This window comes from Trichosurus vulpecula, chromosome 2, assembly GCF_011100635.1.
Source record: "Trichosurus vulpecula isolate mTriVul1 chromosome 2, mTriVul1.pri, whole genome shotgun sequence".
Taxonomy (NCBI): domain Eukaryota; kingdom Metazoa; phylum Chordata; class Mammalia; order Diprotodontia; family Phalangeridae; genus Trichosurus; species Trichosurus vulpecula.
This window is the reverse complement of record NC_050574.1, coordinates 59,837,259-59,857,845: the sequence shown is the minus strand read 5'-3', so window position 1 is coordinate 59,857,845 and position 20,587 is coordinate 59,837,259. Positions and strand designations below refer to the sequence as shown.

At 44.5% G+C, this 20,587-nt stretch overlaps 1 protein-coding gene across 1 annotated transcript in view; it reads right to left on the bottom strand.

Annotated features, from left to right (window-relative positions):
• Positions 1-19,925, bottom strand: part of MAN1C1 (mannosidase alpha class 1C member 1) — a 140,247-nt gene extending 120,322 nt beyond the window's left edge. Inside the window, exon 1 of the mRNA XM_036742631.1 lies at positions 19,832-19,925. Coding sequence (XP_036598526.1) covers positions 19,832-19,925 — 94 coding nt within the window. The remainder of the gene's footprint in view (positions 1-19,831) is intronic.
• Between the last annotated feature and the right edge of the window lie 662 nt (positions 19,926-20,587).

Genomic DNA, 20,587 nt, shown 5'->3' with positions numbered 1-20,587 from the left:
CTCTGGTTAGCTGAAGGAACATAGGACCCCATTAGATCCAGTACCTGCTAATAAAGACTGGCCCCAGACCAGGCAAAACCAGCCCTTGCCTACCTGTGGCTCTGACAGTGCTCCACCCACTAGGAAGGATGCCCATTCAGAAGAGTCCTAATCAGCCAACCAGTGCAGGCTGCCCCAGCCATACCTGGCCATTGCCCTTCTACGTGCTTGTAACAAGGAGTCACCTAGACAAAGAGAGGCAGCTCATCACCTCTTCAGGCAGCCAATTCTCTTTTGGGCCAACCCTAATTATCAGGAAGTTTTTCCACTAGGCTAAATCTGCTTGCTAGGGCAGCTAGATGCTGGCAAAGTGGATAGAGCGCCAGGCCTAGAGTCAGGAAGACTTAACTTCCTGAGTTCAAATCTGGCCTCAGCCACTTACTAGTCATGTGACCCTGGGCAAGTCACTTAACCCCAATTATTTCCTCATCTGGAAAATCAGCTGGAGAAGGAAGTGGCAAACCACTCCAGTATCTTTGCCAAGAAAATCCCAAATGGGGTCAGGAAGAGTCAGACATGACTGAAATAACTGAACAACAAGGAAATCTGCTTACTAGTTCTACCCCACCCCTCCTCCTCCCAAATAGAACAAGACTAATCCCTCCTCCCAGTGAGGACCATTCAGATACTTAAAACATATCTGCCCCTTCCTTTTTTGAGTCTTCTCTTCTCAGCTAAGCATCCTCAATGCCTTTATCCAATCTGCATATAAAATGGCCTCTTCACTTTCCTCTCTGGCTGCTTTCCAGACTTCTCATTCTCTCTCCCAAAGGTGCCACTCTCAGGCACTCTGTTCCCTGGCATCCCCACAAAACTGAAGTACCCAAATGCACCCAACCCTGGAGAACACAGCAAGTTCAATAGACAGACCCTCCCTGTTAGGGATCTCACGCCTCTGCTCCCAAGAGTAAAGACAAAGCTGTAGAATCACTGTATTTTTTCCTTAACCACCAATCAGCTTTGTGACAGCGCTTGACATGATATCTTTCTACCAAGTCTAAATCGTCTTAGTCGTGGGTTCAGCGTTTGACTCCAGACTGTTTCCTTTGACGGAGGAGGCTGACATGTAGAAGGAAGGGCAGGTGAGACTAAAAGCTGGTAAGAATAAAAATCAAGGTATGGCCATTTCTGGGCACTACATTTAAGGATGACGAGCAGGAGTGTGTCCCCAGGATGGTGACCAGGACAGGTAAGGGGCTAGAGATTGTACCATATGGGGGTCAGATTAGAGGAACCAGGGGACAGTTAGCCTTGTGAAGATAATATCTGGCAGAGAGAAGATGGATATCCTTGAGTAATTCTATGACTGTCATGTGGAGGAAGAGTCAGACACTCTGCTTGGCCACAGAGAGTAGTGCTAAGAACAGGAGGTGAAAGGTGTAGCAAGGCAGATTACTGCTAAATATAAGGGGGAAAAAATCTTTCAAAATACACCCATGTATGTGAATCTTCTTCATATATAATAAAGTACAATGCACTCTAAATATAAGCCCATTACTATAATTGGCTAAGTTGTAGGGTTAATTGTAGTTAGTAATTCTAATTGCAAAACAATAAAGTGATGAATAGGATTAGAACTGTCCAAAAACAAAATGTGCCACCCTGTTAGGTAGTGAGCTCCCCATCACTTGAAGTACTGAAATTGAGACCACCAGATCATCAGAGATATTTTAAAAGGCATTCCTCTATCAATCAGGGGAGTGGACTAGATAACCTAAGGTCCCTTCCAGCCCTAGGATTCTACCAATCTACCACAGACTCCTCTGAATTTTCTGCCTTCTACCTACCCAGTTACTGACGGAGAATCAGCCAAAGAGACACTTCTCCTACTTCACAAACACCATTATCCTGTGAACCTTACCCTGCTAGCTAGGAGGGAAAAACAGGCACCAAAGACAGGTTGGCAGCTCCCTCCCAGGCCGGAGTGGCTTTCTCCTATTTCATCCTTTTGCTTGACAATTGTCAAGATTAGACAGCTGCAATTATTCCCAGATCATTTATTCCCAGAATTCATAGTTATCAGGGGGAGAAAACTCAATTGTCTTTTCTCTAGGCCTCCCGTCATTTTTTTAAAAGCCTAGCCCTGCCCTTATAGCCTGATGAAAAGGCACAAATACACACACACACACACACACACACACACACACACACACACACCCCCTTAGTGTCAGCCCTGATTTGTGCTGACAAGATGCTGTTCCTTAGGAGCCACTAAGGAGTGAGAGTTTCTCCATAAGCCCCCTCCCTCATTGCTCCTCCCTGCCTCCCTGCCCCACACTCTTATTTAGGCCAGTCATTTAGGTAGACACTTGTTATGCTGAAAAACTATCCTAGATAATTTCATGGCTTGCTAAAGCTGGAAGGAACCTTGGAACAGAATAAGTAGCCCCTGGAATAGTGACCGAGCTGGTCCTTGGATGGCTTCCAGTGAAGGATAGGTGACCACTGGGCTTCCTTCAAGTCCCAGCTTAAATCCCATCTTCTGCAGGAAGCCTTTCCCAATCTCTCTTAATTCGAATATCTTCCCTTCATTCGATATTTCCTATTTGGCCTGTCTAAAACTTTTTTGTAAATAGTTGTTTGAATGGTGTTGATGTGGTTTGGGATGCTAGGAACCTTGAAATTCAAGGGTACAGGGCAGGTCTGCTTTGAAAGAATTCGACCACTCAAGGCTTCTTGCCGATTGGGTGGGCAAGATTTCTAGTAAATCTTCAAATCAGATAGGGACTAATACTTATATACAAAAAAGACCCTGGGAAGGTCTGGATGGGATCCAGAAGTGGCAAGTAGCCTGGGGTGGGCTAGGTGCAGACAATGAAAGGGGTTGAGTGGTAGGGCCACAATGACAGGACAGTTAAAAGGATTATTGAGTATCTGAGTAGACTGGGATGGGCCAGATGCCTCAGGAGAATGCCAGGGACTGGGTTCAGGGGCTGGGTTGTGTGGGAAAGTCTCAGAGTCCAGGTCCCATCACCCCATCAGTGTCTCCCCCATTAGATTGTAAGCCCCTCGAGGGCAAGGACTGTCATTTGCCTTTCTTGGTATCCTTAGCACTTAACACAGTGCCTGGCACATAGTAGGTGCTTACTAAATATTTACTGACTCAGTGACTTAGAGAGAGAGAGAGAGCATTGAGGGGATTTTTAATCAGGTTAGAGTTAGGCTGGGTGAGCGTCCCTTCTGGCTATGAACCAATGTCTCCTTTATGCAATCTTCTAACATGTCCTGGTCCTCACTTGCACTTTTGGCAGTTTAATTTCTATTATATTTGTAGACCATTGTTTGCCTAATCTTCCTGCATAATAAGAAGCTCCTTCAGAAAAGGGACCATCTGGAAGGTGGGTTCATCTCTCCAAATTGGTCTCCCTGCCTCCAATCTCTTCCCTCTCTAATCCTTCTTCCATTTAGCTGCCAAAACACCCAAACCAAAACAAACAAAAAAAAAACCAAACCTGTTTCTTTGGATACAGAAAGCAAGGTCTGGGCTCTCCTTTCTGAAGCAAGGTGGAAAGAGTCTGTGACCATGTCCTCAAACTCACTTGCAAATTGCAACTTGGGTAGGCACTCAGAAGAAGCCATCTCCAAAAGGTGGACAGCTGACTCCATATTCTTCATTGAATCAGATAATCTGTTTGGCAGAAGGCTTTTCTCACCATACCCTATGGCACCCCCAGAGCACTAGCATTTGGGAGACCCAGAGACAAGTCTTGGCTCTCTGTCAATAATTGACCAACAAGTCAATTTGCTTTCTTGGTGACTCAGTTTTCTCATCTGTAAAATGAGATCATTGGACTAGATAACTTCAAAAGTCTCTTCCTATGTTCTAATATGTCCCAAGTTTCTTGCCTACTCTGTCCCCCGACAGAAAGTAAGCTTCTTGAGGGCAGGAACTGTTTTATTTTTGTATTACTATCTCCGTTGCTTAGCTCAGTGACTGGCACATGGTAGGGATTAAAAAAATGCTTGCTGACAAGCTGACTCCATGAATAACAGCAGACCATGACTGAGCAGGGTAGAGTAGAATCAGCTGGGACTAGGAAGAAAAAAATGGCACAGAGGGTCAGAGATTTCAACCAGGGAGCTGAATTTGAATAATTATCCTTGAGTGAGTTTCTCTTTTTTTTTTTGAGCCAGTGAGTTTCTTAAAATCTGCTAAACCACCGATAGTGGACTCGATGGACCATCGTCAGAGCTCAGAGAAGGAAAGATGACTACCAGAGACCCAGCCTCATTTCTTTTTGCTCATTGGTCTGGTTTTATATTACAGTCATTTCCAGGAGTGACATGATGTCACTCTCCCAGCCTGTCACTGGAGTGAGCCCACTTCTCTTTGTAAAATCCACCTATCATTAATTGTTAACCAATCAGAGTTGATTGCCACCCTCTGGAACACCAAAGGCTGTTGCCACCATCATGATTGTCTTTGGTCCAAGACTGTTGTTTGTCCTTCATTCTTGAAGAGGACCATGGCATCAGGAAGGAGATGCCATGACACACAAGTGAATTGGATATAAGTGAGGGAGGGCTGTGCAAAGTCGCCAGCCTCACTCTCTCCTCTGGAGCCATCTGGGTCCAGTGGCAAGATACAGATCAGGATGACGAGAGACGGCCAAATGGCCATTCCTTTTATTAATAAAATACTAGCATTATTAATAAAATGATTAATTACCCAGAAACTATGTCTCTTGAACTTTTTAAATGTCACATGTGTACCATAGTGCTTGCCTTCTCAACGGGTAGGGGAGGAGATGGAGGGAGGGAGAGAATTTGGAACTCAAGATTTAAAAAATGAATGTTAAGGAAAAAACAAAATAGGAAGACTATGGTACCACTTGAAGAGAGAGGTCTCTGAAAGATGGACAGCTGTCTTCCATATCTTTCATAAAATCATTCGTCCTGTTTGGAAAAGTGCCCTCCTCACCTTACCTTGCTGCCCCTTCAGAGAACTCAGATTTGGGAGACAGTTCTGGTCATTGCAATTACGCCTCCTTTGTTTTAATGTTCTTTTTGCTCATATTATTATAGTCACTGGGTATATTGTATTCCCATTTCTGCTTATCTCATTCCATATAAACCTTCCCATGGTTCTCTTCATTCCTCATTCCTTAAGAGTGCCATAGCATTCCATGATGTTCAACTGTCCTCATTTGTACAGCCATTCCCCAATCGATGGGCACCAAACAGCCGTATGTCTAAGGAAGGAATAGTCTTTGGAAAACAAGAGGGAAAAAATAAGCACCAGAGATGAATGTCAGCTTTGACATGAATCATCTCCAGATCCCCAGCAGCGTGCTATGGGCACGCACACACACCCTGACTCACTCTTCCACTGACAAGAAACAGGCTTGTTGCTACGACTTTAGATATGAATAGAGCCAGCAGTGGGACACATGTCTCCTCCTGCAAATACACGCACACACTCACACAAGTACACACACACACTCAGAGTCGTCCAGGTTATCAACGTGCTGCTATTATCTTTTGAAGAAGGAAATTCTGATCTGTGCAGCTTTGGAGACCAACAATCAGCCATTCCAAAAGCCATCTAAGATCTACTTTAATTAGAAACCCCTCAGAAAGAAGGGGTGGTGGGGGTGGGGGGAGGTGTGGAATGACATAACACTATTTGGAGAATGGTCAACCTATCCTGTAGGAGTGTGAACATTTCAGCAGGCTAAATCAGAGAAGAGGGCTTTGTTTGTGTAATCACACCCTGAGAGTTTGGGATCACAAAGACGAACAGTGAGCATCATAGTTTTGTCACTCTAGGGGATGTAGGGACCAGCACGGCATGCCAACATCTGGCTGACAACTGGCCCCTTTCCTTGCACTTTGTCTATTTCAAGTTAATGCCCCTAAACAAGGACCATTCTAGTATCACGAACACATCGCTCTACAACCATCCACATCCTTCTCAAACAACCCTGTATTTGGCCGCTTTGTATTTATTTGTATTTATTCTGTATATATTGATGTATGTACTTGTCTCCCTCATTAGAATGTAAGCTCTTTGGGACCAGGTATCACTTTATTCATTATATTTGTGAGTAGTGCCCAGCACAAATGGTAAGTGCTTAACAACTAAATTAATAAATAGTTGATTGATCTAACTGGTTTATTCTGCTTAACCCAGTATTTTAAACTCAGTAGGTATTGTTTCAATCGTTCCATTTGTAAACAGTGCCTAGAACATACAGGAGGCATTTAATAAGTAAATTAACAAACAGCTGATTGACCGATCGATCTTCTGCCTCACCCAGGATACTAAACTTGTGACTCAGCTCCAAGAGCCGCCATAGCATTCAACCATCTGGAAGGTTGGATCATTGGCTCCACAAGCATTGCCCCATTTGGCCCCAGGCATTACAACATTCCTTTTTCTGGGGTTGATGACAATGCCTTCTACATACTAGCAGCCCAGGTCAGAAACACAGGCCAGCTTTCCTGCTAGGACGGATGAGCCACGGTAAGCCGAAATGCTTATTTTCCAAGAACTGTAGAGAGCTCATCTCTCTAGTCCAGATAAGCTCTGTGTTCTGTTCCCACAGGGAAGGGAGTCATCAGCAAGTCTGTGGAAATTTATGGAGCTGCTAGGCATATATACCCAAAGGAGGCAATGGCAGAAAGAAAGGTCCCATATAGAAGGTATCTATAGCAACACTTTTTGTGGGAGTAAAGAACTGAAAGCAAAGGGGGAGGGGAATCCATTAGTTGGGGAGTGCTTGAACAAATAGTGACCGGTGAGTGGACATAATGGAGTATCAATGCACTGTAAGAAATGATGAATATGAGGAATTCAGGGAAGACTCTTATACACTGATGCAGAACGAAGCAAGCAGAACCAGGAGAACATGGTACATATTTACAATAACATGAACAAAATGAACACTCAGAAAAGCTAAATGCTTTATAACAATAATGGCTCCCAAAAGGAAATAAGAATATAGGTCTTCCTTCTTTCTGAGAGAGCTGAGGGACCATGGGTGCAGAATGTCGTATACATGATCAGATACGGCAACTGTATAAAGATTCTATTTTTCTTAATTGTTTTTCTTTGTTATGAGGAAAGGCTCACTGGGTGCCTGGGTTGAGGAGAAGAGCATATCTTGAAATGTCTAAATGCAAAAACAAAAGACATCAATGTTTCAACAATCCAGCTAATAGCCGCTAGCCGGATTGCTGAAACAATCAATAAAACTGGTTTTTTTAAAAAAAAAAAGGAAATGAATGGAGAGAGTGGAATAGCATGGGGGAAAGGACCAGATAGGGAACCAGGAGGCCTAGCATCTGATAGTCTTCTGGGACTCACAACCTTCGCCACCTTGGACAAGTCACATCCCATTTCTTGTCTTCACTCCTTTTCTTTATTGCCAAAAGGAACTGGGCTTTGTGGTTTATCAGGCGCCTTCCATCAATATATTCTCTGTCCAAAAGGTACCTTCCAGTTCTGATTGTCTATGTTATGATTCCATACTCTTCCTTTCAGGTCTGACATTCCATGTTCTAGGGTCCCTCCCAGCTCTAACATTCCATGTTCTAAGATCCCCTTCAATTCTGACATTCTATTTTTCTATCTCATCTCTGAACTTTTCCTTCTGAGACTCTAGGAATCTCTAATTAACCCATAGATCCCTTGAGAACAAAGCAGTGTTCTGCACATAGTAGGCACTTTATTAGTGCAGGTTAAACTAATAAAAACAAAAGGTCTTCTGACCTTCCTGTAACAACCCCAGGATAGTCTCACTGCTGGAGTGTTTGCATGGCTTGAATCACTCTTTGTCCAGGCAAACAAAATTAAATGAAAACTGGGGTTTGTGAATGTACACGTGGTTTACTGAGAGACCCACTTCTAAGTTAAACACCAAAAAGCAAATGCAAAACCATCACCCAGAGGTCCAGATTTATCTCCCCTCTCAGCATCACGCTGGCTCTGTTGCCAAGGCAAAGATGATTTTTCTCTCTTCCAAGGCTGAAGTCTGTGATCAGAAAACCAAGCCATGTCCTTCTGGCTCCTTACATCACCCATAGCCATAAATCATCGCCCGCAGTGGGAATGCAGCTGACAGTGCTGTGGGGAGGCAGGCCACAGAGACAGCATCCAATCCAGAGCGCTGACAGCCTCCCCCAGCCCCCAGCAGGCAAGAGGAGATCAGGGCCCTGTAACCACCACCAACCTGAAGACGAGCAAGTGAGCACTCTGCTGATGCCCAGAGTACGGGTGACCCTGGGTGGTCCCTTCTGCCAGGAGGGGTCTCTCCAGCTGAAGGGGAATGGGGGTAGGATGAGGCCTGTAGAATGCAGGGGAAGAGGACAGAGGAGACCCTGACCTTGGCTGCTGACAGGCCATCTGGGGGAGTTGAAAGAGTTCTGCACTCGAAGTCAGAAGTCCCGGCTCTATCACTTACTAGCCATTTAATGCTGAGCAAGTCTTTCTGAGCCTCGGTTTCTCCACATGTAAAATAAGATTAACAATTTCATATTATGTCCATCTCTCTCTCTATCTACCTACTTTTCATTTCTGTAGGAAAAGCTTTCTAAACTAAAGTGCCGCAGGAATATGGACTGCCCTTAGTCTAAGAGTCTGGGCTCTTCTGTGTATTTGGACTAGTTGATACTGGGGAAACTGGGGAAACTTTCACCCTGAAATTTGCAATATGTGCTTGATAAGTCAGTGGAACTCCCAGAACATGATGCGATCTACCTCAAGAACTTTCAACAGCTCCCTATTGCCTCAAGAATAAAATGCAAAATGTGCTTGGCATTCAAAGCCCCTTAGACTCTGAGTCTGGACTACCTCTCTGGGCTAGTTGCACATTACTGTCCATTACACTCACACATACCACACTACAGTCCAACTCGTCTACTCATTGTCACTGATACACAACATTCCCCTTGTGTCTCTGTGCCTTTGGGCCTAGATTCCATTCCTTCCTCACCACCACCTCTTGTAAGGTTGAAGGAATGCTCTAAGGTCCCTTAGAACAGCTCAGACATCAAATCAACATTCTGACAATGCATATTCTTAGGTCTCTTCTAGTTTTGATATCCTATGGGCTGAAGTCCATTCCTCCTCTGGCATTTTCTTCTTCTAAGGGTCTGTCCAGCCCTGACATTCTATGTTTTCACACTTTCTGTTCTAAGTATCTTTTTATTCTATTTTCTAACATTCTGTGTTCTAAGGCTCCTTCCAGCATTGACATTTAATGCTCTGAAAGTCTCTTTTTGCTCCAAAGTTATTTTAAGAGTCTATCCAATTCTGATCTATTGTGTTCTAAACTTCTCTATTCAAGGCCTTTTTCAGCTGTGAACATTCTGTGCTCTAAGGAATTTTCCAGCTTTGACATTCTCTGTTCTAAGATCCCTTCTAGTTCTGACATTTTCTGTTCTAAGGTCTCTCCAAGCTCTGACATTCTGGCTCTAAAAGTACCCTTCCAACAGAGCCTTATGTTCTAAGAGCCCTTTCAGATCTAACAATCTGCAATATACCATTCTATGTTCTAAGATTCTTTCCAGCTCTGATGCTCTCTGTTCCAAGGCCTCTTCTAGTCTGTATTTAAGGGCCCTCCCAGCTCTAACATTCTGTGTTCTAAGACCCTTCCCAGCTCTGATATTTTGGGTTCTAAGGGCCCTCCCAGCTCTGACATCCTGTGTTCTAAGGGCCCTCCCGGCTCTGACATTCTGGGTTCTAAGGGCCCTCCCAGCTCTGACATTCTGTGTTCTAATACCCTTCCCAGCTCTGGTCTAAGTGCCCCTCCAGAAATGTCATTATGAGTCTAAGCATTGGAGGCAGGACCTGAAATCAAGTTTCCTAATTGCTGGTCAAGGACTTTCCCTTTACCCCCTTACCTCCTTAGAGCTAATATACAGGAGGCATTTAGTAAATGTTTTCTGAACCAAATTTTCTTTCCTTTTTTTCTTTAAGGGAAAAAAGTTGAGTAGCTTCCTTAAGTCAAGAATCATGGAGTTGGAAAGACCTGAGAAGTCACATGCTTAACATAATCAGCAGAGGAGTCCTCCCCCTTCTACTCCCTTCCCCCCCCCCCACCCAGTATCCCTGAGATCCAGCTACCAGAGCTCTACAAGAGGTCCCAAGGAGGGGGACTCCCTCCCTCTCAAGGCAGCACACTCTACATTAGGGCAGCCCAGACAGTTAGGGTTTTCTTTACATTAAGTGTAAAGTCAATTGTAGCATTCACCCATTTATGCTGGAAATATCTCACACACGTAGTTTGTATGTTGTCTCCTTCATTGGACTGCAGGCTCCTTGAGGGCAGGGACTGTGTTCTTGCTTCTCCTTGTATCCCTGATGTGAGCTCAGCACAGAGCCTGGCACCCAGGAGGCAGTTACCAAATGCTTGCTGACTGGCTAAATGATCCTCCGCTCCTGATCCTGCCTCATAGGGCCAAGCAGGACAAGGAATCCCTCTTCCCTATGGACACCAGTTAACAGGGCAGCTGAAGGACTCATTGAATAGTGTGCTGGGCCGGCAGTCAGCGAGACTCGAATTCAAATTCTGCCTTGGACACATACTAGCTGTGTGACCCTAGATAAGCTATTTTACTCTATTTGCCTCAGTTTCTTCATCTGTAAAATGAGCTGGAGAAAGAAATTGCCCCCAAATGGGGTCACAAAGAGTCAGAGACAACTGAAAACTAACTGAAAAACTTTCTAAGAAAATGCCCGTCCCATGTGGTCGCCTTAGTGTCGTCATCTATAGAGTGGATAATGATGATGATACTGATGACAACAAACAGTAATAACAGTTAGCATTTATATAGCGCCTACTGTGTACCAAGGATCATGCCAGGCACTTGACAAATATTAAAAGTATATACTATTATCATTCTATTTTACAGCTGAGGAAACTGAGGCAAACAGAAGTTAAGCTCATATTTGTAAAGCACTTGGCAGGCCTTAAACTGTGGCTGCCATAATGCCATCAAGTGAGGTAATATTTGCTAAGCCTTCAGCAAAGCCTGGCACATAATCCACGCCATGTAAATGCTGGCCATTATCATGACACGATGGCCCTCATCCTCAGTGCTCCCTGAGCCTTCTCTTCTTCACACCAAACATCCCCAGGTTCTGCCACCGACCCGTGCACAGGACAGGCTCCTCCTGCATCACCCTCCCCCTACTAATAGCCACTGTGGGCTAGAGAAACTTCCCCGTCAGACGCTGCTGAGCAGGATAAGGTTAAAAAAGAAAGCACTTTCCACACTAAATTGCTCAAGACACAGACATTGGTTTGAAAAACAGCCTCACCTAAAGGTCCTGCCCCCCCATGTGAAGCTGGTGGGAGGGGAAAAATGCCAATTTACTGAAATGCTGCAGACAGAGCAGGCTCCCGCAAGCAAATCATCCCCACTGCAGTTCAGGGAAAACATCGCTTCCCAGAGCAGCGACCCAAGTTTCCAAAGTGAACTCATTAACCCTCCCAGCAAGCAGAGCTGCCCTCCCCACCCACCCCGAGGATCCAGGAAGGCAGCATCCCCAGAAACAAAGCAGAGAATCGAAGAGGATTAAAGTGAGGAAAGAGCCTTAGGACACAGGATGTCAGAGCTGGGAGAGCCCTTAGAATATAGAATGTCAGGGCTGAGAGGGACCTGAGAACATAGAATATCAGAGATTAGAGAACACATAATGTCAGAGCTGGGAGGGTCCTTAGGAACAGAGAATGGTCAGAGCTAAGAGGGACCTTAGAACTCAAAAAGCAGAGAGAGCGGGATTGCTCTGAGCCTCAGTTTCCCCATCTCTAAAGTAAGAGATACTAACAACACTCACCTCATGGGGTTGTTATGAAGCTCAAATGAGATAACATTTGTAAAGAACTCTGCAAACCTTAAAATGCTAGGTACTAAAATCACAGCCATTATTAACATGGACTTCAGAACTAGAAAGAGATTTTTTAACAGAATGTCAGACAAATATGAAGAATTCAGAGAAGCATGAAAGGATTTATATGAACTGATGCACCATGAAATAAGAATCAGAAAAACAATATATAAAATGACTATAGAGACATAAATGAAAGTTCTCTCTCTGTCTCTGTCTGTCTCTGTCTCTTTCTCTCTGTCTGTCTCTCTTACACACATACACACACACAGAGACAGAGAGAGAGAGAGAGAGAGAGAATGAACTCTGTGTAATTATAATGACCAAGATTTGCCCTGAAGAATAATGAGAAGACATACCTTCCTCCCTTCTCTGCAAAAGTGGGAGACTGTGGGTGTGAAACACTGAGTTTGAGGTCAGAAATGGTCAATGTGTTAGCTAATTTGGCTGCACTGGCTTTTTAGTTTTGTTTTGTTTTGAAATCTTTATTACAAGGGTTGGCTTGCTGCATAGGGAAGGGCTATATCAGGAAATGTATGGACTATTAAAAACAAACAGCATCTGTATAAATAAGCATTTAACAAAAAAAACAACAACCCTGAAATATGAGAGGTGAAAGAAGTCTTAAAGACAAACTGGCCCCTCCCCCTCATCTCATGGAAGAGGAAACACAGAGGCCCAAAGAGGATCCAATGAACTGACCCAGGTGGGAAGGCCAGGCAGTAGCCTCAGACTTGAGGCCAGGTCTCCAGCAACTTTTTCTGCTGCATCTCATGTCCACAGGCTGTGATATACTTCACAGGGAAGTGTGAATGGGAACCTCTCCCCTCCCCCTCCCCCACAACCTGGGCACCCTCTCCCTGGCTCTGGCAGGCCCTTACCAGGCAAACCCAATGGCAGGTGGCCACAAAGGCAGTCAATGACCTCTACTGCTTACAAAGACAACAGAGCAGACAGAAGAGGCAGCTGGGAGATTGAGGCTCTTGGTTCATGGATCCCCACTAAGACAGAAATACAAGCTTTCTAGAAGAAGGTTTAGCACTGGAGAAGGTGCTATGATTTCTCAGTATGGGGAAGTCCATTCAACAACACAGATTACCACCCATCCATACTAAGTCCTTGGGGGTTGCCTTTGGATCACACAACAAAATAAGTGACTAGAGAGGTCATTTGAACCTAGGTCTTCCTAACTCCAAGCCCAGTACTTTATCTACTACCACACACTGCCTCTATACCAATCTAACCCATCTTAACCAAAGAATTTTAATAGCTACCATTTATATATCGCTTTAAAGTTTGCAAAGCACTTTTAAAATATTATCTCATTTGATACTCCTAATGACCCTGGAAGATTCCCATTTTATAGACGAGGCAAACAGAGGTTACAGTGACTTGCCCAGGGTCCCACAGTATCTGAGGCTGGATTGGAACTCAGTTCTTCCTGGCTCTGGGCCCAGCCTTCTAGCCTCATTTATGAGAGGTCTGAGTTCTTTACATCATCATCTGAATTGGAGGATTACAAAGAATCCCAGATTTAGAGCAGGAAGGGGTCCTAGTAACTCCTTTACTTTACAGCTGAGGAAAGGAAGGCCTAGAAATATTAGGTGCTTTTTTTCCCCAAGGCTACACAGTCGATCCTGTATGTTTGCCAGGATGCTGTGGGGAACTTCTCAGGGTCTGGCAAGCTGGGAAGTGGTGAGAGGAGAAGCAGGGTACATGATACCTTTAGCTTTCAATGGAGCCACCCACCACAAGAGCATTTCTCTCCCTTCCTGGAGCTACTGGGTGGGGTGTAACCTCAATCCAAAGTCTATTCCATTTCTCTCCTCAAGCATTTTTCTTCTGTTTCTCATAGGAACAAACTAGCCTTATATCCATCCCCTTCTTCACCCCTGCTCCCTACTCCAAGAGCTGGGACCGGGATAGGGATGGGAGCTTAAAGGGCCCAGCAGTTACTGGAACAACTCATCTTGCAAAATACCATTACAAGGACAATAAGCAAATCCGCCCAAGTGAATTTCCCAGATGTCAAGAGCCCATGCCCTCAACCTACAAACCCTTCTAAAACGTAGCCTAGAGCAGCGGAAAGATCTCTGGATGTAGAGTCAGGAGTCAGGTTTGAGTCTCTGCCCAAACCCCATCACTGTGGGATCTTGGGGTTAGAAAGCAAAGCTTGTTTCATTCTTTATACATCCAGCTCCTACAACAGTACCCAGTACACATTAGGCACTTAACAAACGCTTATTGATGGACTGAAGTCATCACTTCTCTGACACTCAATTTCCCCATCCTCATTCTTCCACAAAAAGTCCTGCTCCCATGCCTCATCTGAGTTCTCTAAAGTCATGAAACCCACGCATGGCTGATTCTGCCAAGGTAGCAAAGCTTGGAGGATGGTCCCGGTGACAGCTTGGATCTCTTGTCTGTGGATCAACTTAACTAAGTATGGGGAGGTACATTATTAGTCCACAGGGGAGGAATTCTTTGGCCAAGGCAACCCATGGAAGAAAAACATAAAATGGCCCTCAGTCATCTGTGGTCCAATACATCCTTCTTTCCACAGTGACAGTGGCTAAAAAGGGGCATAGAGATGTGTTTGGAATCACAGTTTTTAAAGTATCTATAAACATCAATTTCACCGCTAGTGTTCTGAATGTGAGGTCCTTGTTCCATGATCAATGAGAGGCCAATGGCCAACTGGAAGAACAAAATCACATCAATACTGATGCTCCTGCCATAAATAAACCAGAAGACAGAAATTGTGAGTGATCTCTCCATTTAGCTTTAAGTTCCCCTTGGAGAGACCATAAAAGAGTTGGCTTCATGATGCGCTCAAAGGCAATAAGAAATATCATTTCACAAGATGCTCAGTCAACTTGCCCCTTAGCACTCATGATGAGTAGAACCCAAAAGACCATAATGAAGATGCTTTCAGTGGAAGCCCTACATTTATTACATGGGACAGAGACAGAGGAATTCTACAGAGGACTTCACAAGATTATTATTTGGGAGTTGTTTTTAAGTGAATTAATGAAATGAATGGGAGGAGGGAAAGCCATTTTCAGGGGGCTTATTATGTACAAAGCACCGTGCTAAGGTTGGGGAGACAAACAGAAAATTCAGGCAGCCTCTGCTCTCTAGGATCTTACATTCTAATAGGAGAGAAGACACACACAGGAGGTTTCAGCTGCATGCCAGAAAGAAAGGTCCTCTGGTCTTTAGGGTCAGCAGCAAAGCAGATGGTGATGCCTCTTTTTAATATTATTTCCACCAATAAATTCATATAAATTTCTGATGTTGAACTATGTGACAGGGCCAAGGATTTTGGTGGTAAGAACTTTCTTTTTAGGGTCCACAGTAACTGCAAGGAGGCTCAATCAGAGGTGGAGTCAGATCAACTCTTTCAAGATGAGGTCAAAATCAACACCAAATTAGAAGGATAGAGATAAATACACTGTATGTGATTACTATGGTTCTGGCCCAACCTATTCAAATGAGTTGTTTATGTTGGGAAATAGAAAATGGATAAAAGTAAAGACATTGACTTCAGGAAGTTTAATGCAGTATGGTAAAAGAATAAAGCACTAGATTTGGAGTCAAGAGACCTGGGAGACCAGGGTTCAAATCCTGCGAGACATTTACTACCTAGGTGGTCATGAGAAAGTTAATTAACTTCTCAGAGCCTCAGTTGCTTCACTGTCCACTATCCAAGTCAGACAATAATGGTAAGAGTTAGCACCTACATAGAGTTTTTAAGGTTTGCAAAGTACTTCACATATGTCATCTCATTTGATCATCACACAGTAACCCTGGGAGGGAGGTGCTATAAGTGACTTGCCCAGGGTGTGAGAGGCTGGTATCGAACTCAGAGCTTCCTGACTTCAGCACTCTGTCCACTGCTTCACCTGGCTTCTTCAACTATAGTTTTGTGCAATTAACTGTTTCAGAGAAGAACTGGTGAGAAGAGTGGTTTGAAATCCTTAAAGTCCTACAGAAGCATGAATTGTTGTTATTACAGGTAAAGTACAAACTTCGTTGCCTGGCATCGAAGGTCAGTCAAGCAATCAGCAAGTATTGATTATGTGGTCTATTATGTGCCAGGCACTGTGTTAAGTACTGGGGGGGTATACATTTTTTTAAAAAATAAAACATTCCCTGCTCTTGAGAAGCTTCCATTTTATCACAGACATCACTCTATCTTTCCAGTCTTACCTTCATTCCATGCCCTTTTTGGCTTCAGCTAAACCAGACTGCTCTTCTTTTCATGGTTGCAAAGAACTGGAAATGGAAGGGGTGCCTTTCAATGGGAAAATGGCTGAACAAGTTATGGTATTGGGATATGATAGAATAGAAATGTAAGAAATGATGAAGGAGATGAATTCAGAGAAACCTGGGAAGACTTATGTGAATGGATACAGAGTGAAGTGAGCAGAACCAGTAGAAAGATTTATGTGGAAGCAACAATATTGCAAAGGCAAACAACTTTGAAAGTCTTAGAAACTTGAAACAACATAATGACCAACCACAATTCCAGAAGATTCAGGATTAACCATGCCACCTACCTCCAGAGAGGAAAATAATGGACTCAGTGTAGATCGAAGCACATATTTTTTTTGGGACATGGCTAATATGGGAATGTGTTTTGTTTGATTCTCTATATTCGTAATGGGTTTTATTCTTCTTGCTTTCTCAGTGGATAGGAGGTGGGGGAAGGAGGGAATTCAGAACTGAAAATAAAATAAAATTGAATTGAAAAAATAAAATGAACAGTTCCATGTCCTCTAAATACGCCTCAGTGCCCTTGCTTACCTTCCCTATGCCTACTAAAGATCCTTCCTTCTCCCTCCCTGCCTACTGAATCCCTACTCAATTTTAAAGCCAAATTCAAATGCCACCCTTTCCAGGAAGCTTTCTTTGATCTCCTTTTTCAGTAGTGACCTTCCTCTTTGGGCTTCCATAATGCATACACTAGCAATCAAACAATAAGCATTTATAAAAGCTTAGTAAGTGCCAGGCACTGTGCTAAGCATTGGTGATATAAAAAAAAGGGAAAAAAAAGCCCTGCCCTCAAGAAGCTTCCATTCTAATGAGACAGATAGTATATGTAAATAAAAACATACAGGAGAAATACAGAGTAGATGGAAGGCAATCTTACAGGAGAAGATGCTAGAAGCCAGGGGAATTGGGAAAGGTCGGGAGGTGGTAGTATTTGAGCTGAATCTTAAAGGAAAGCAGGGATTATAAGAGATATGAGATTGGGAGGAAGGGCATTCAAGGCCAGGGGAATCCAGACAAAGGCAGGAAGTGAGAAATGAAGTATCATATGTGAAACAGCCAGAAAGGCCAATCTTGCTGTGTCATAGAGTACATAGAGGAGAACAGAATGTAAGAAGACTAGAAAGTAGCAAAGGGCCAAGGGATGGAGACCTGGAAATGCCAAACAAAGGACTTCACATTTGATCCTGGAGCCACAGAAATTCGTTGGGAAGGGTTCCATGGGCAGACCCGCACTCTAGAAATGCATTTAGCCTGCTGTGTGGAGGACAGATTGGAGGAAGGAGAGGCTAGGAGCAGGGAGACCAATTAGAAAGATATTGAGCAGTCCAGTTGAAAGGTAAAGAGGGCCTGAGCTGAACTGTGGCTGTGTGAGTGGAGAGATTATGTGAGAGACGGTGCAGAGAAGGAAATGACAAATCTGGCAACTGATTGGTCAGGAGGGATAAATGAGAGAGAGAAATGAAGGATGCCACTGAGGTCTCAAATCTGGGTGACTGGGAGGATGGTGGGGCCTTCAACAATGAAAGTGAAGTTAGGAAGAGGGGGGGTTGGAGAGGCCACAGATAATGAGTTTTGCTTTTCATATGTTAAATTTGAGATACCTAAGGGAAATCCATTTCAAAATACCCAACCGACATTTGCTGATGCCAAACCAGAACTCAGGAGGAAAACAAGAGTTGAATATAGAGATCTGGAAGTTCCCTGTATAGAAAAGGCAATTGAACCCATGGGAACTGATGAGTTTATCAAATTCAAGAAGACACAGGGAAAAGAGAAGAGGGCCTAGGACAGAGCCTTGGAGGATACCCACAGTTAATCAGTGTGACACAGATGAATATCCAAGAAAAGAGATTGAGAAGAAATTGCCAGATATGTAAGCAAAGAACCAAGACGGGGGACAGAAGCCAGGAGGAGGTGGTCAGCAGCGTCAAAGGCCAAAGAAAGGTCAAAGAAGATGAGAATTGAGGATAGGTCATTGGATTTAGTCATTAAGGGAGCATTGATAACCTTGAAGAGAACAACGTTGGTGAACCAGAAACCAGATTGTCGAAGGCTTACAAGTGAGAGGAAAGGAAGTGGAGGCACTAATTGTAGATTATATAGGACAATGGCTATCAGGAATGGTCAGACCAAGTGAGGATTTTTTAAGGATGGAGGATACTTGGGCATGCTTGTAGGCATCAGGGAAGGAACTTAAGATTAGGAGAAACAAGATTAGATTGTGGGAGTCATGGCAGGGCAACCCGCTGGGGGACCCAGGAGGCGATGGGGCCAAGGGTGCCTGTAGCAGAGACTGAAGGGAAGGGAAGATAATAGGGATGAGGGCACAGGGATGTGAGATAAAAAGGGGGAAAGATCTCTTGGTAATGGCTTCCATTTCTTGAACGAGGTAGAGACAAGGTCTTTAGCTAAGATGGTTTGGAGAGGGAGTATCTTGGAAACTTGAGGAGAGAAGACAAGGTTGGAATATGTGTTATCACGTGTTAGAATTATTAGCTGTGTGTTTTTTCCACAAGCTCTATGTGGACACCAACCATTCCTTACTGAAACTTTCCTCAGCATACAGGACAATTCTCTGCAGGCATTTGAATTTAGGTTCCCTAAAGCACCCATGATAAATTTAGAGCTGGAAGGGATGTAAAAGCTATGGAGTCCAACCCCCTTTTGCAAACGGGAAAATTCAAGCCCAGAAATTAGTAAATGGCCCAGGGTCACACAGCAAGTACATGCCTGAGGGAGGTAGAGACCTTCAGGGTTGTTTCTGGCCAAAAGAGAAACAGTTATTGAATGGGCATTGCCTCAGTCAAAGTGAGAACTTGGAAAGTTTAGCTTAAAAATGCCAAGGTCTCATACTTTGTCCCAGGCCATCTCCAGTTGTTCTGATTGATATCTGGCCACCGGACCCAGATGACTCTGGAGGAGAAAGTGAGGCTGGTGACCTTGCATAGCCCTGCCTCACTGTAAACCAATTCACTTGTATGTCATGGCATCACCTCCCTGATGTCGTGGTCCTCTTCCAGAAGGAAGGACAAACCACACACAACATGCCTGAGGCAGGATTTGGACACTGGTCTTCTTGACTCCAATACCAACACTCTAATCACTGTGGCAACTGGGAAATAAACAGTTGTTAATTGAATGATGAATACCCAGCCCCCACACCATCCAGGCCACCTTACAGGTTGCTCATATCCCTCAATATGGTGGCCAGAAGTGAGCAGAATTCAGTGAGGAGGGAGACAAGAAAAGGGGGAGATGGAAAAGGTAAGGGAAAGGATGAAAGAAGGAAAGATAGAGGAGAGGAGGGGAGAGGAGAGGAGGGGAGAGGAGAGAAGGGGGAGGGAAGAGAAGGGGAGGGGAGAGGAGAGGAGGGGAGGGGAGAGGAGGGGAGGGGAGAGGAGGGGAGGGGAGAGGAGAGGAGGGGAAAGGAGAGGAGGGGAAAGAAGTGGAGAGGACAGGAAGGGAGAGGAGGGGAGGGGAGGGGTGGGGTGGGGAGGGGGAAGAGAGTGATGACAAAGAGACGGAGAGGAGAAAAGGAGAGAGGGAAGGGGAATGAGGGAGAGAATGGAGAGAGAGAGAAGAATGAGGATCCGAAAGCAGCACAGTCTCAGCCATAGCGTGCGGCCCCCATAGTCCATCGGCTTCTCCCCAGATCCCAGAGCTTGCCAAGCCCCTCACCGAACATGCCACCCGTGTAGCCGTTCTTCGTCACCGGCCGCAGCTCGTTCTTCCCCAGCGCAAACTGCTTGTAGTTATCCCAGGCAAACTTCATCATCTGCAAGAAACATCAGGACACAAAACACTTTTGTGAATAACCTCCGCCTCTGGTCCCTTGAAGTGTAGCGTGGTATCAGATTTGGACAAATATTTGCAGCGGGAATAATTACAAAAATATAAGGAGGCCGTGGGATGGAGACAACATGTACACAGATAAATATAGACACAGTTAATACAAAGTAATTTTGAGGGGAAAGAGCACTACCAACTAGGGGGAGGGGAAGAGAAAAGACCTGGTGGGGGGCACCTGAGCTGAGCCTTGGGGGATGGAGGGATAAGAGGATGGGAGAATGGGGGTGGGGCATGGGGTGATGGGGAGATGGTGGGGAGGGAGAAAGCCCTGAACCTCAAGTCAGGAAGACCTTAGTTCAAACCCGACCTCAGACAATTATTAGCCGTATGACCCTGGGCAAGTCACTTTACCCTATTTGCCTCAGTTGCCTCATCAGCAAAAATGAGCCAGAGAAGGAAGTGGCAAACTGTTCTTATATCTCTGCCAAGAAAACCTCCAACCGGGTCATGAAGAGTCAGATATAACTGAACATCACAAATCACCCGGTCCAAGCCTCTTATGTTACGGGAGGAGGAAACTCAGCCCCAGAGAGGAGTAATAGTTCTTCTGCTATCACAGAGTTCAGAATTTAAAAGGGTAAGGAC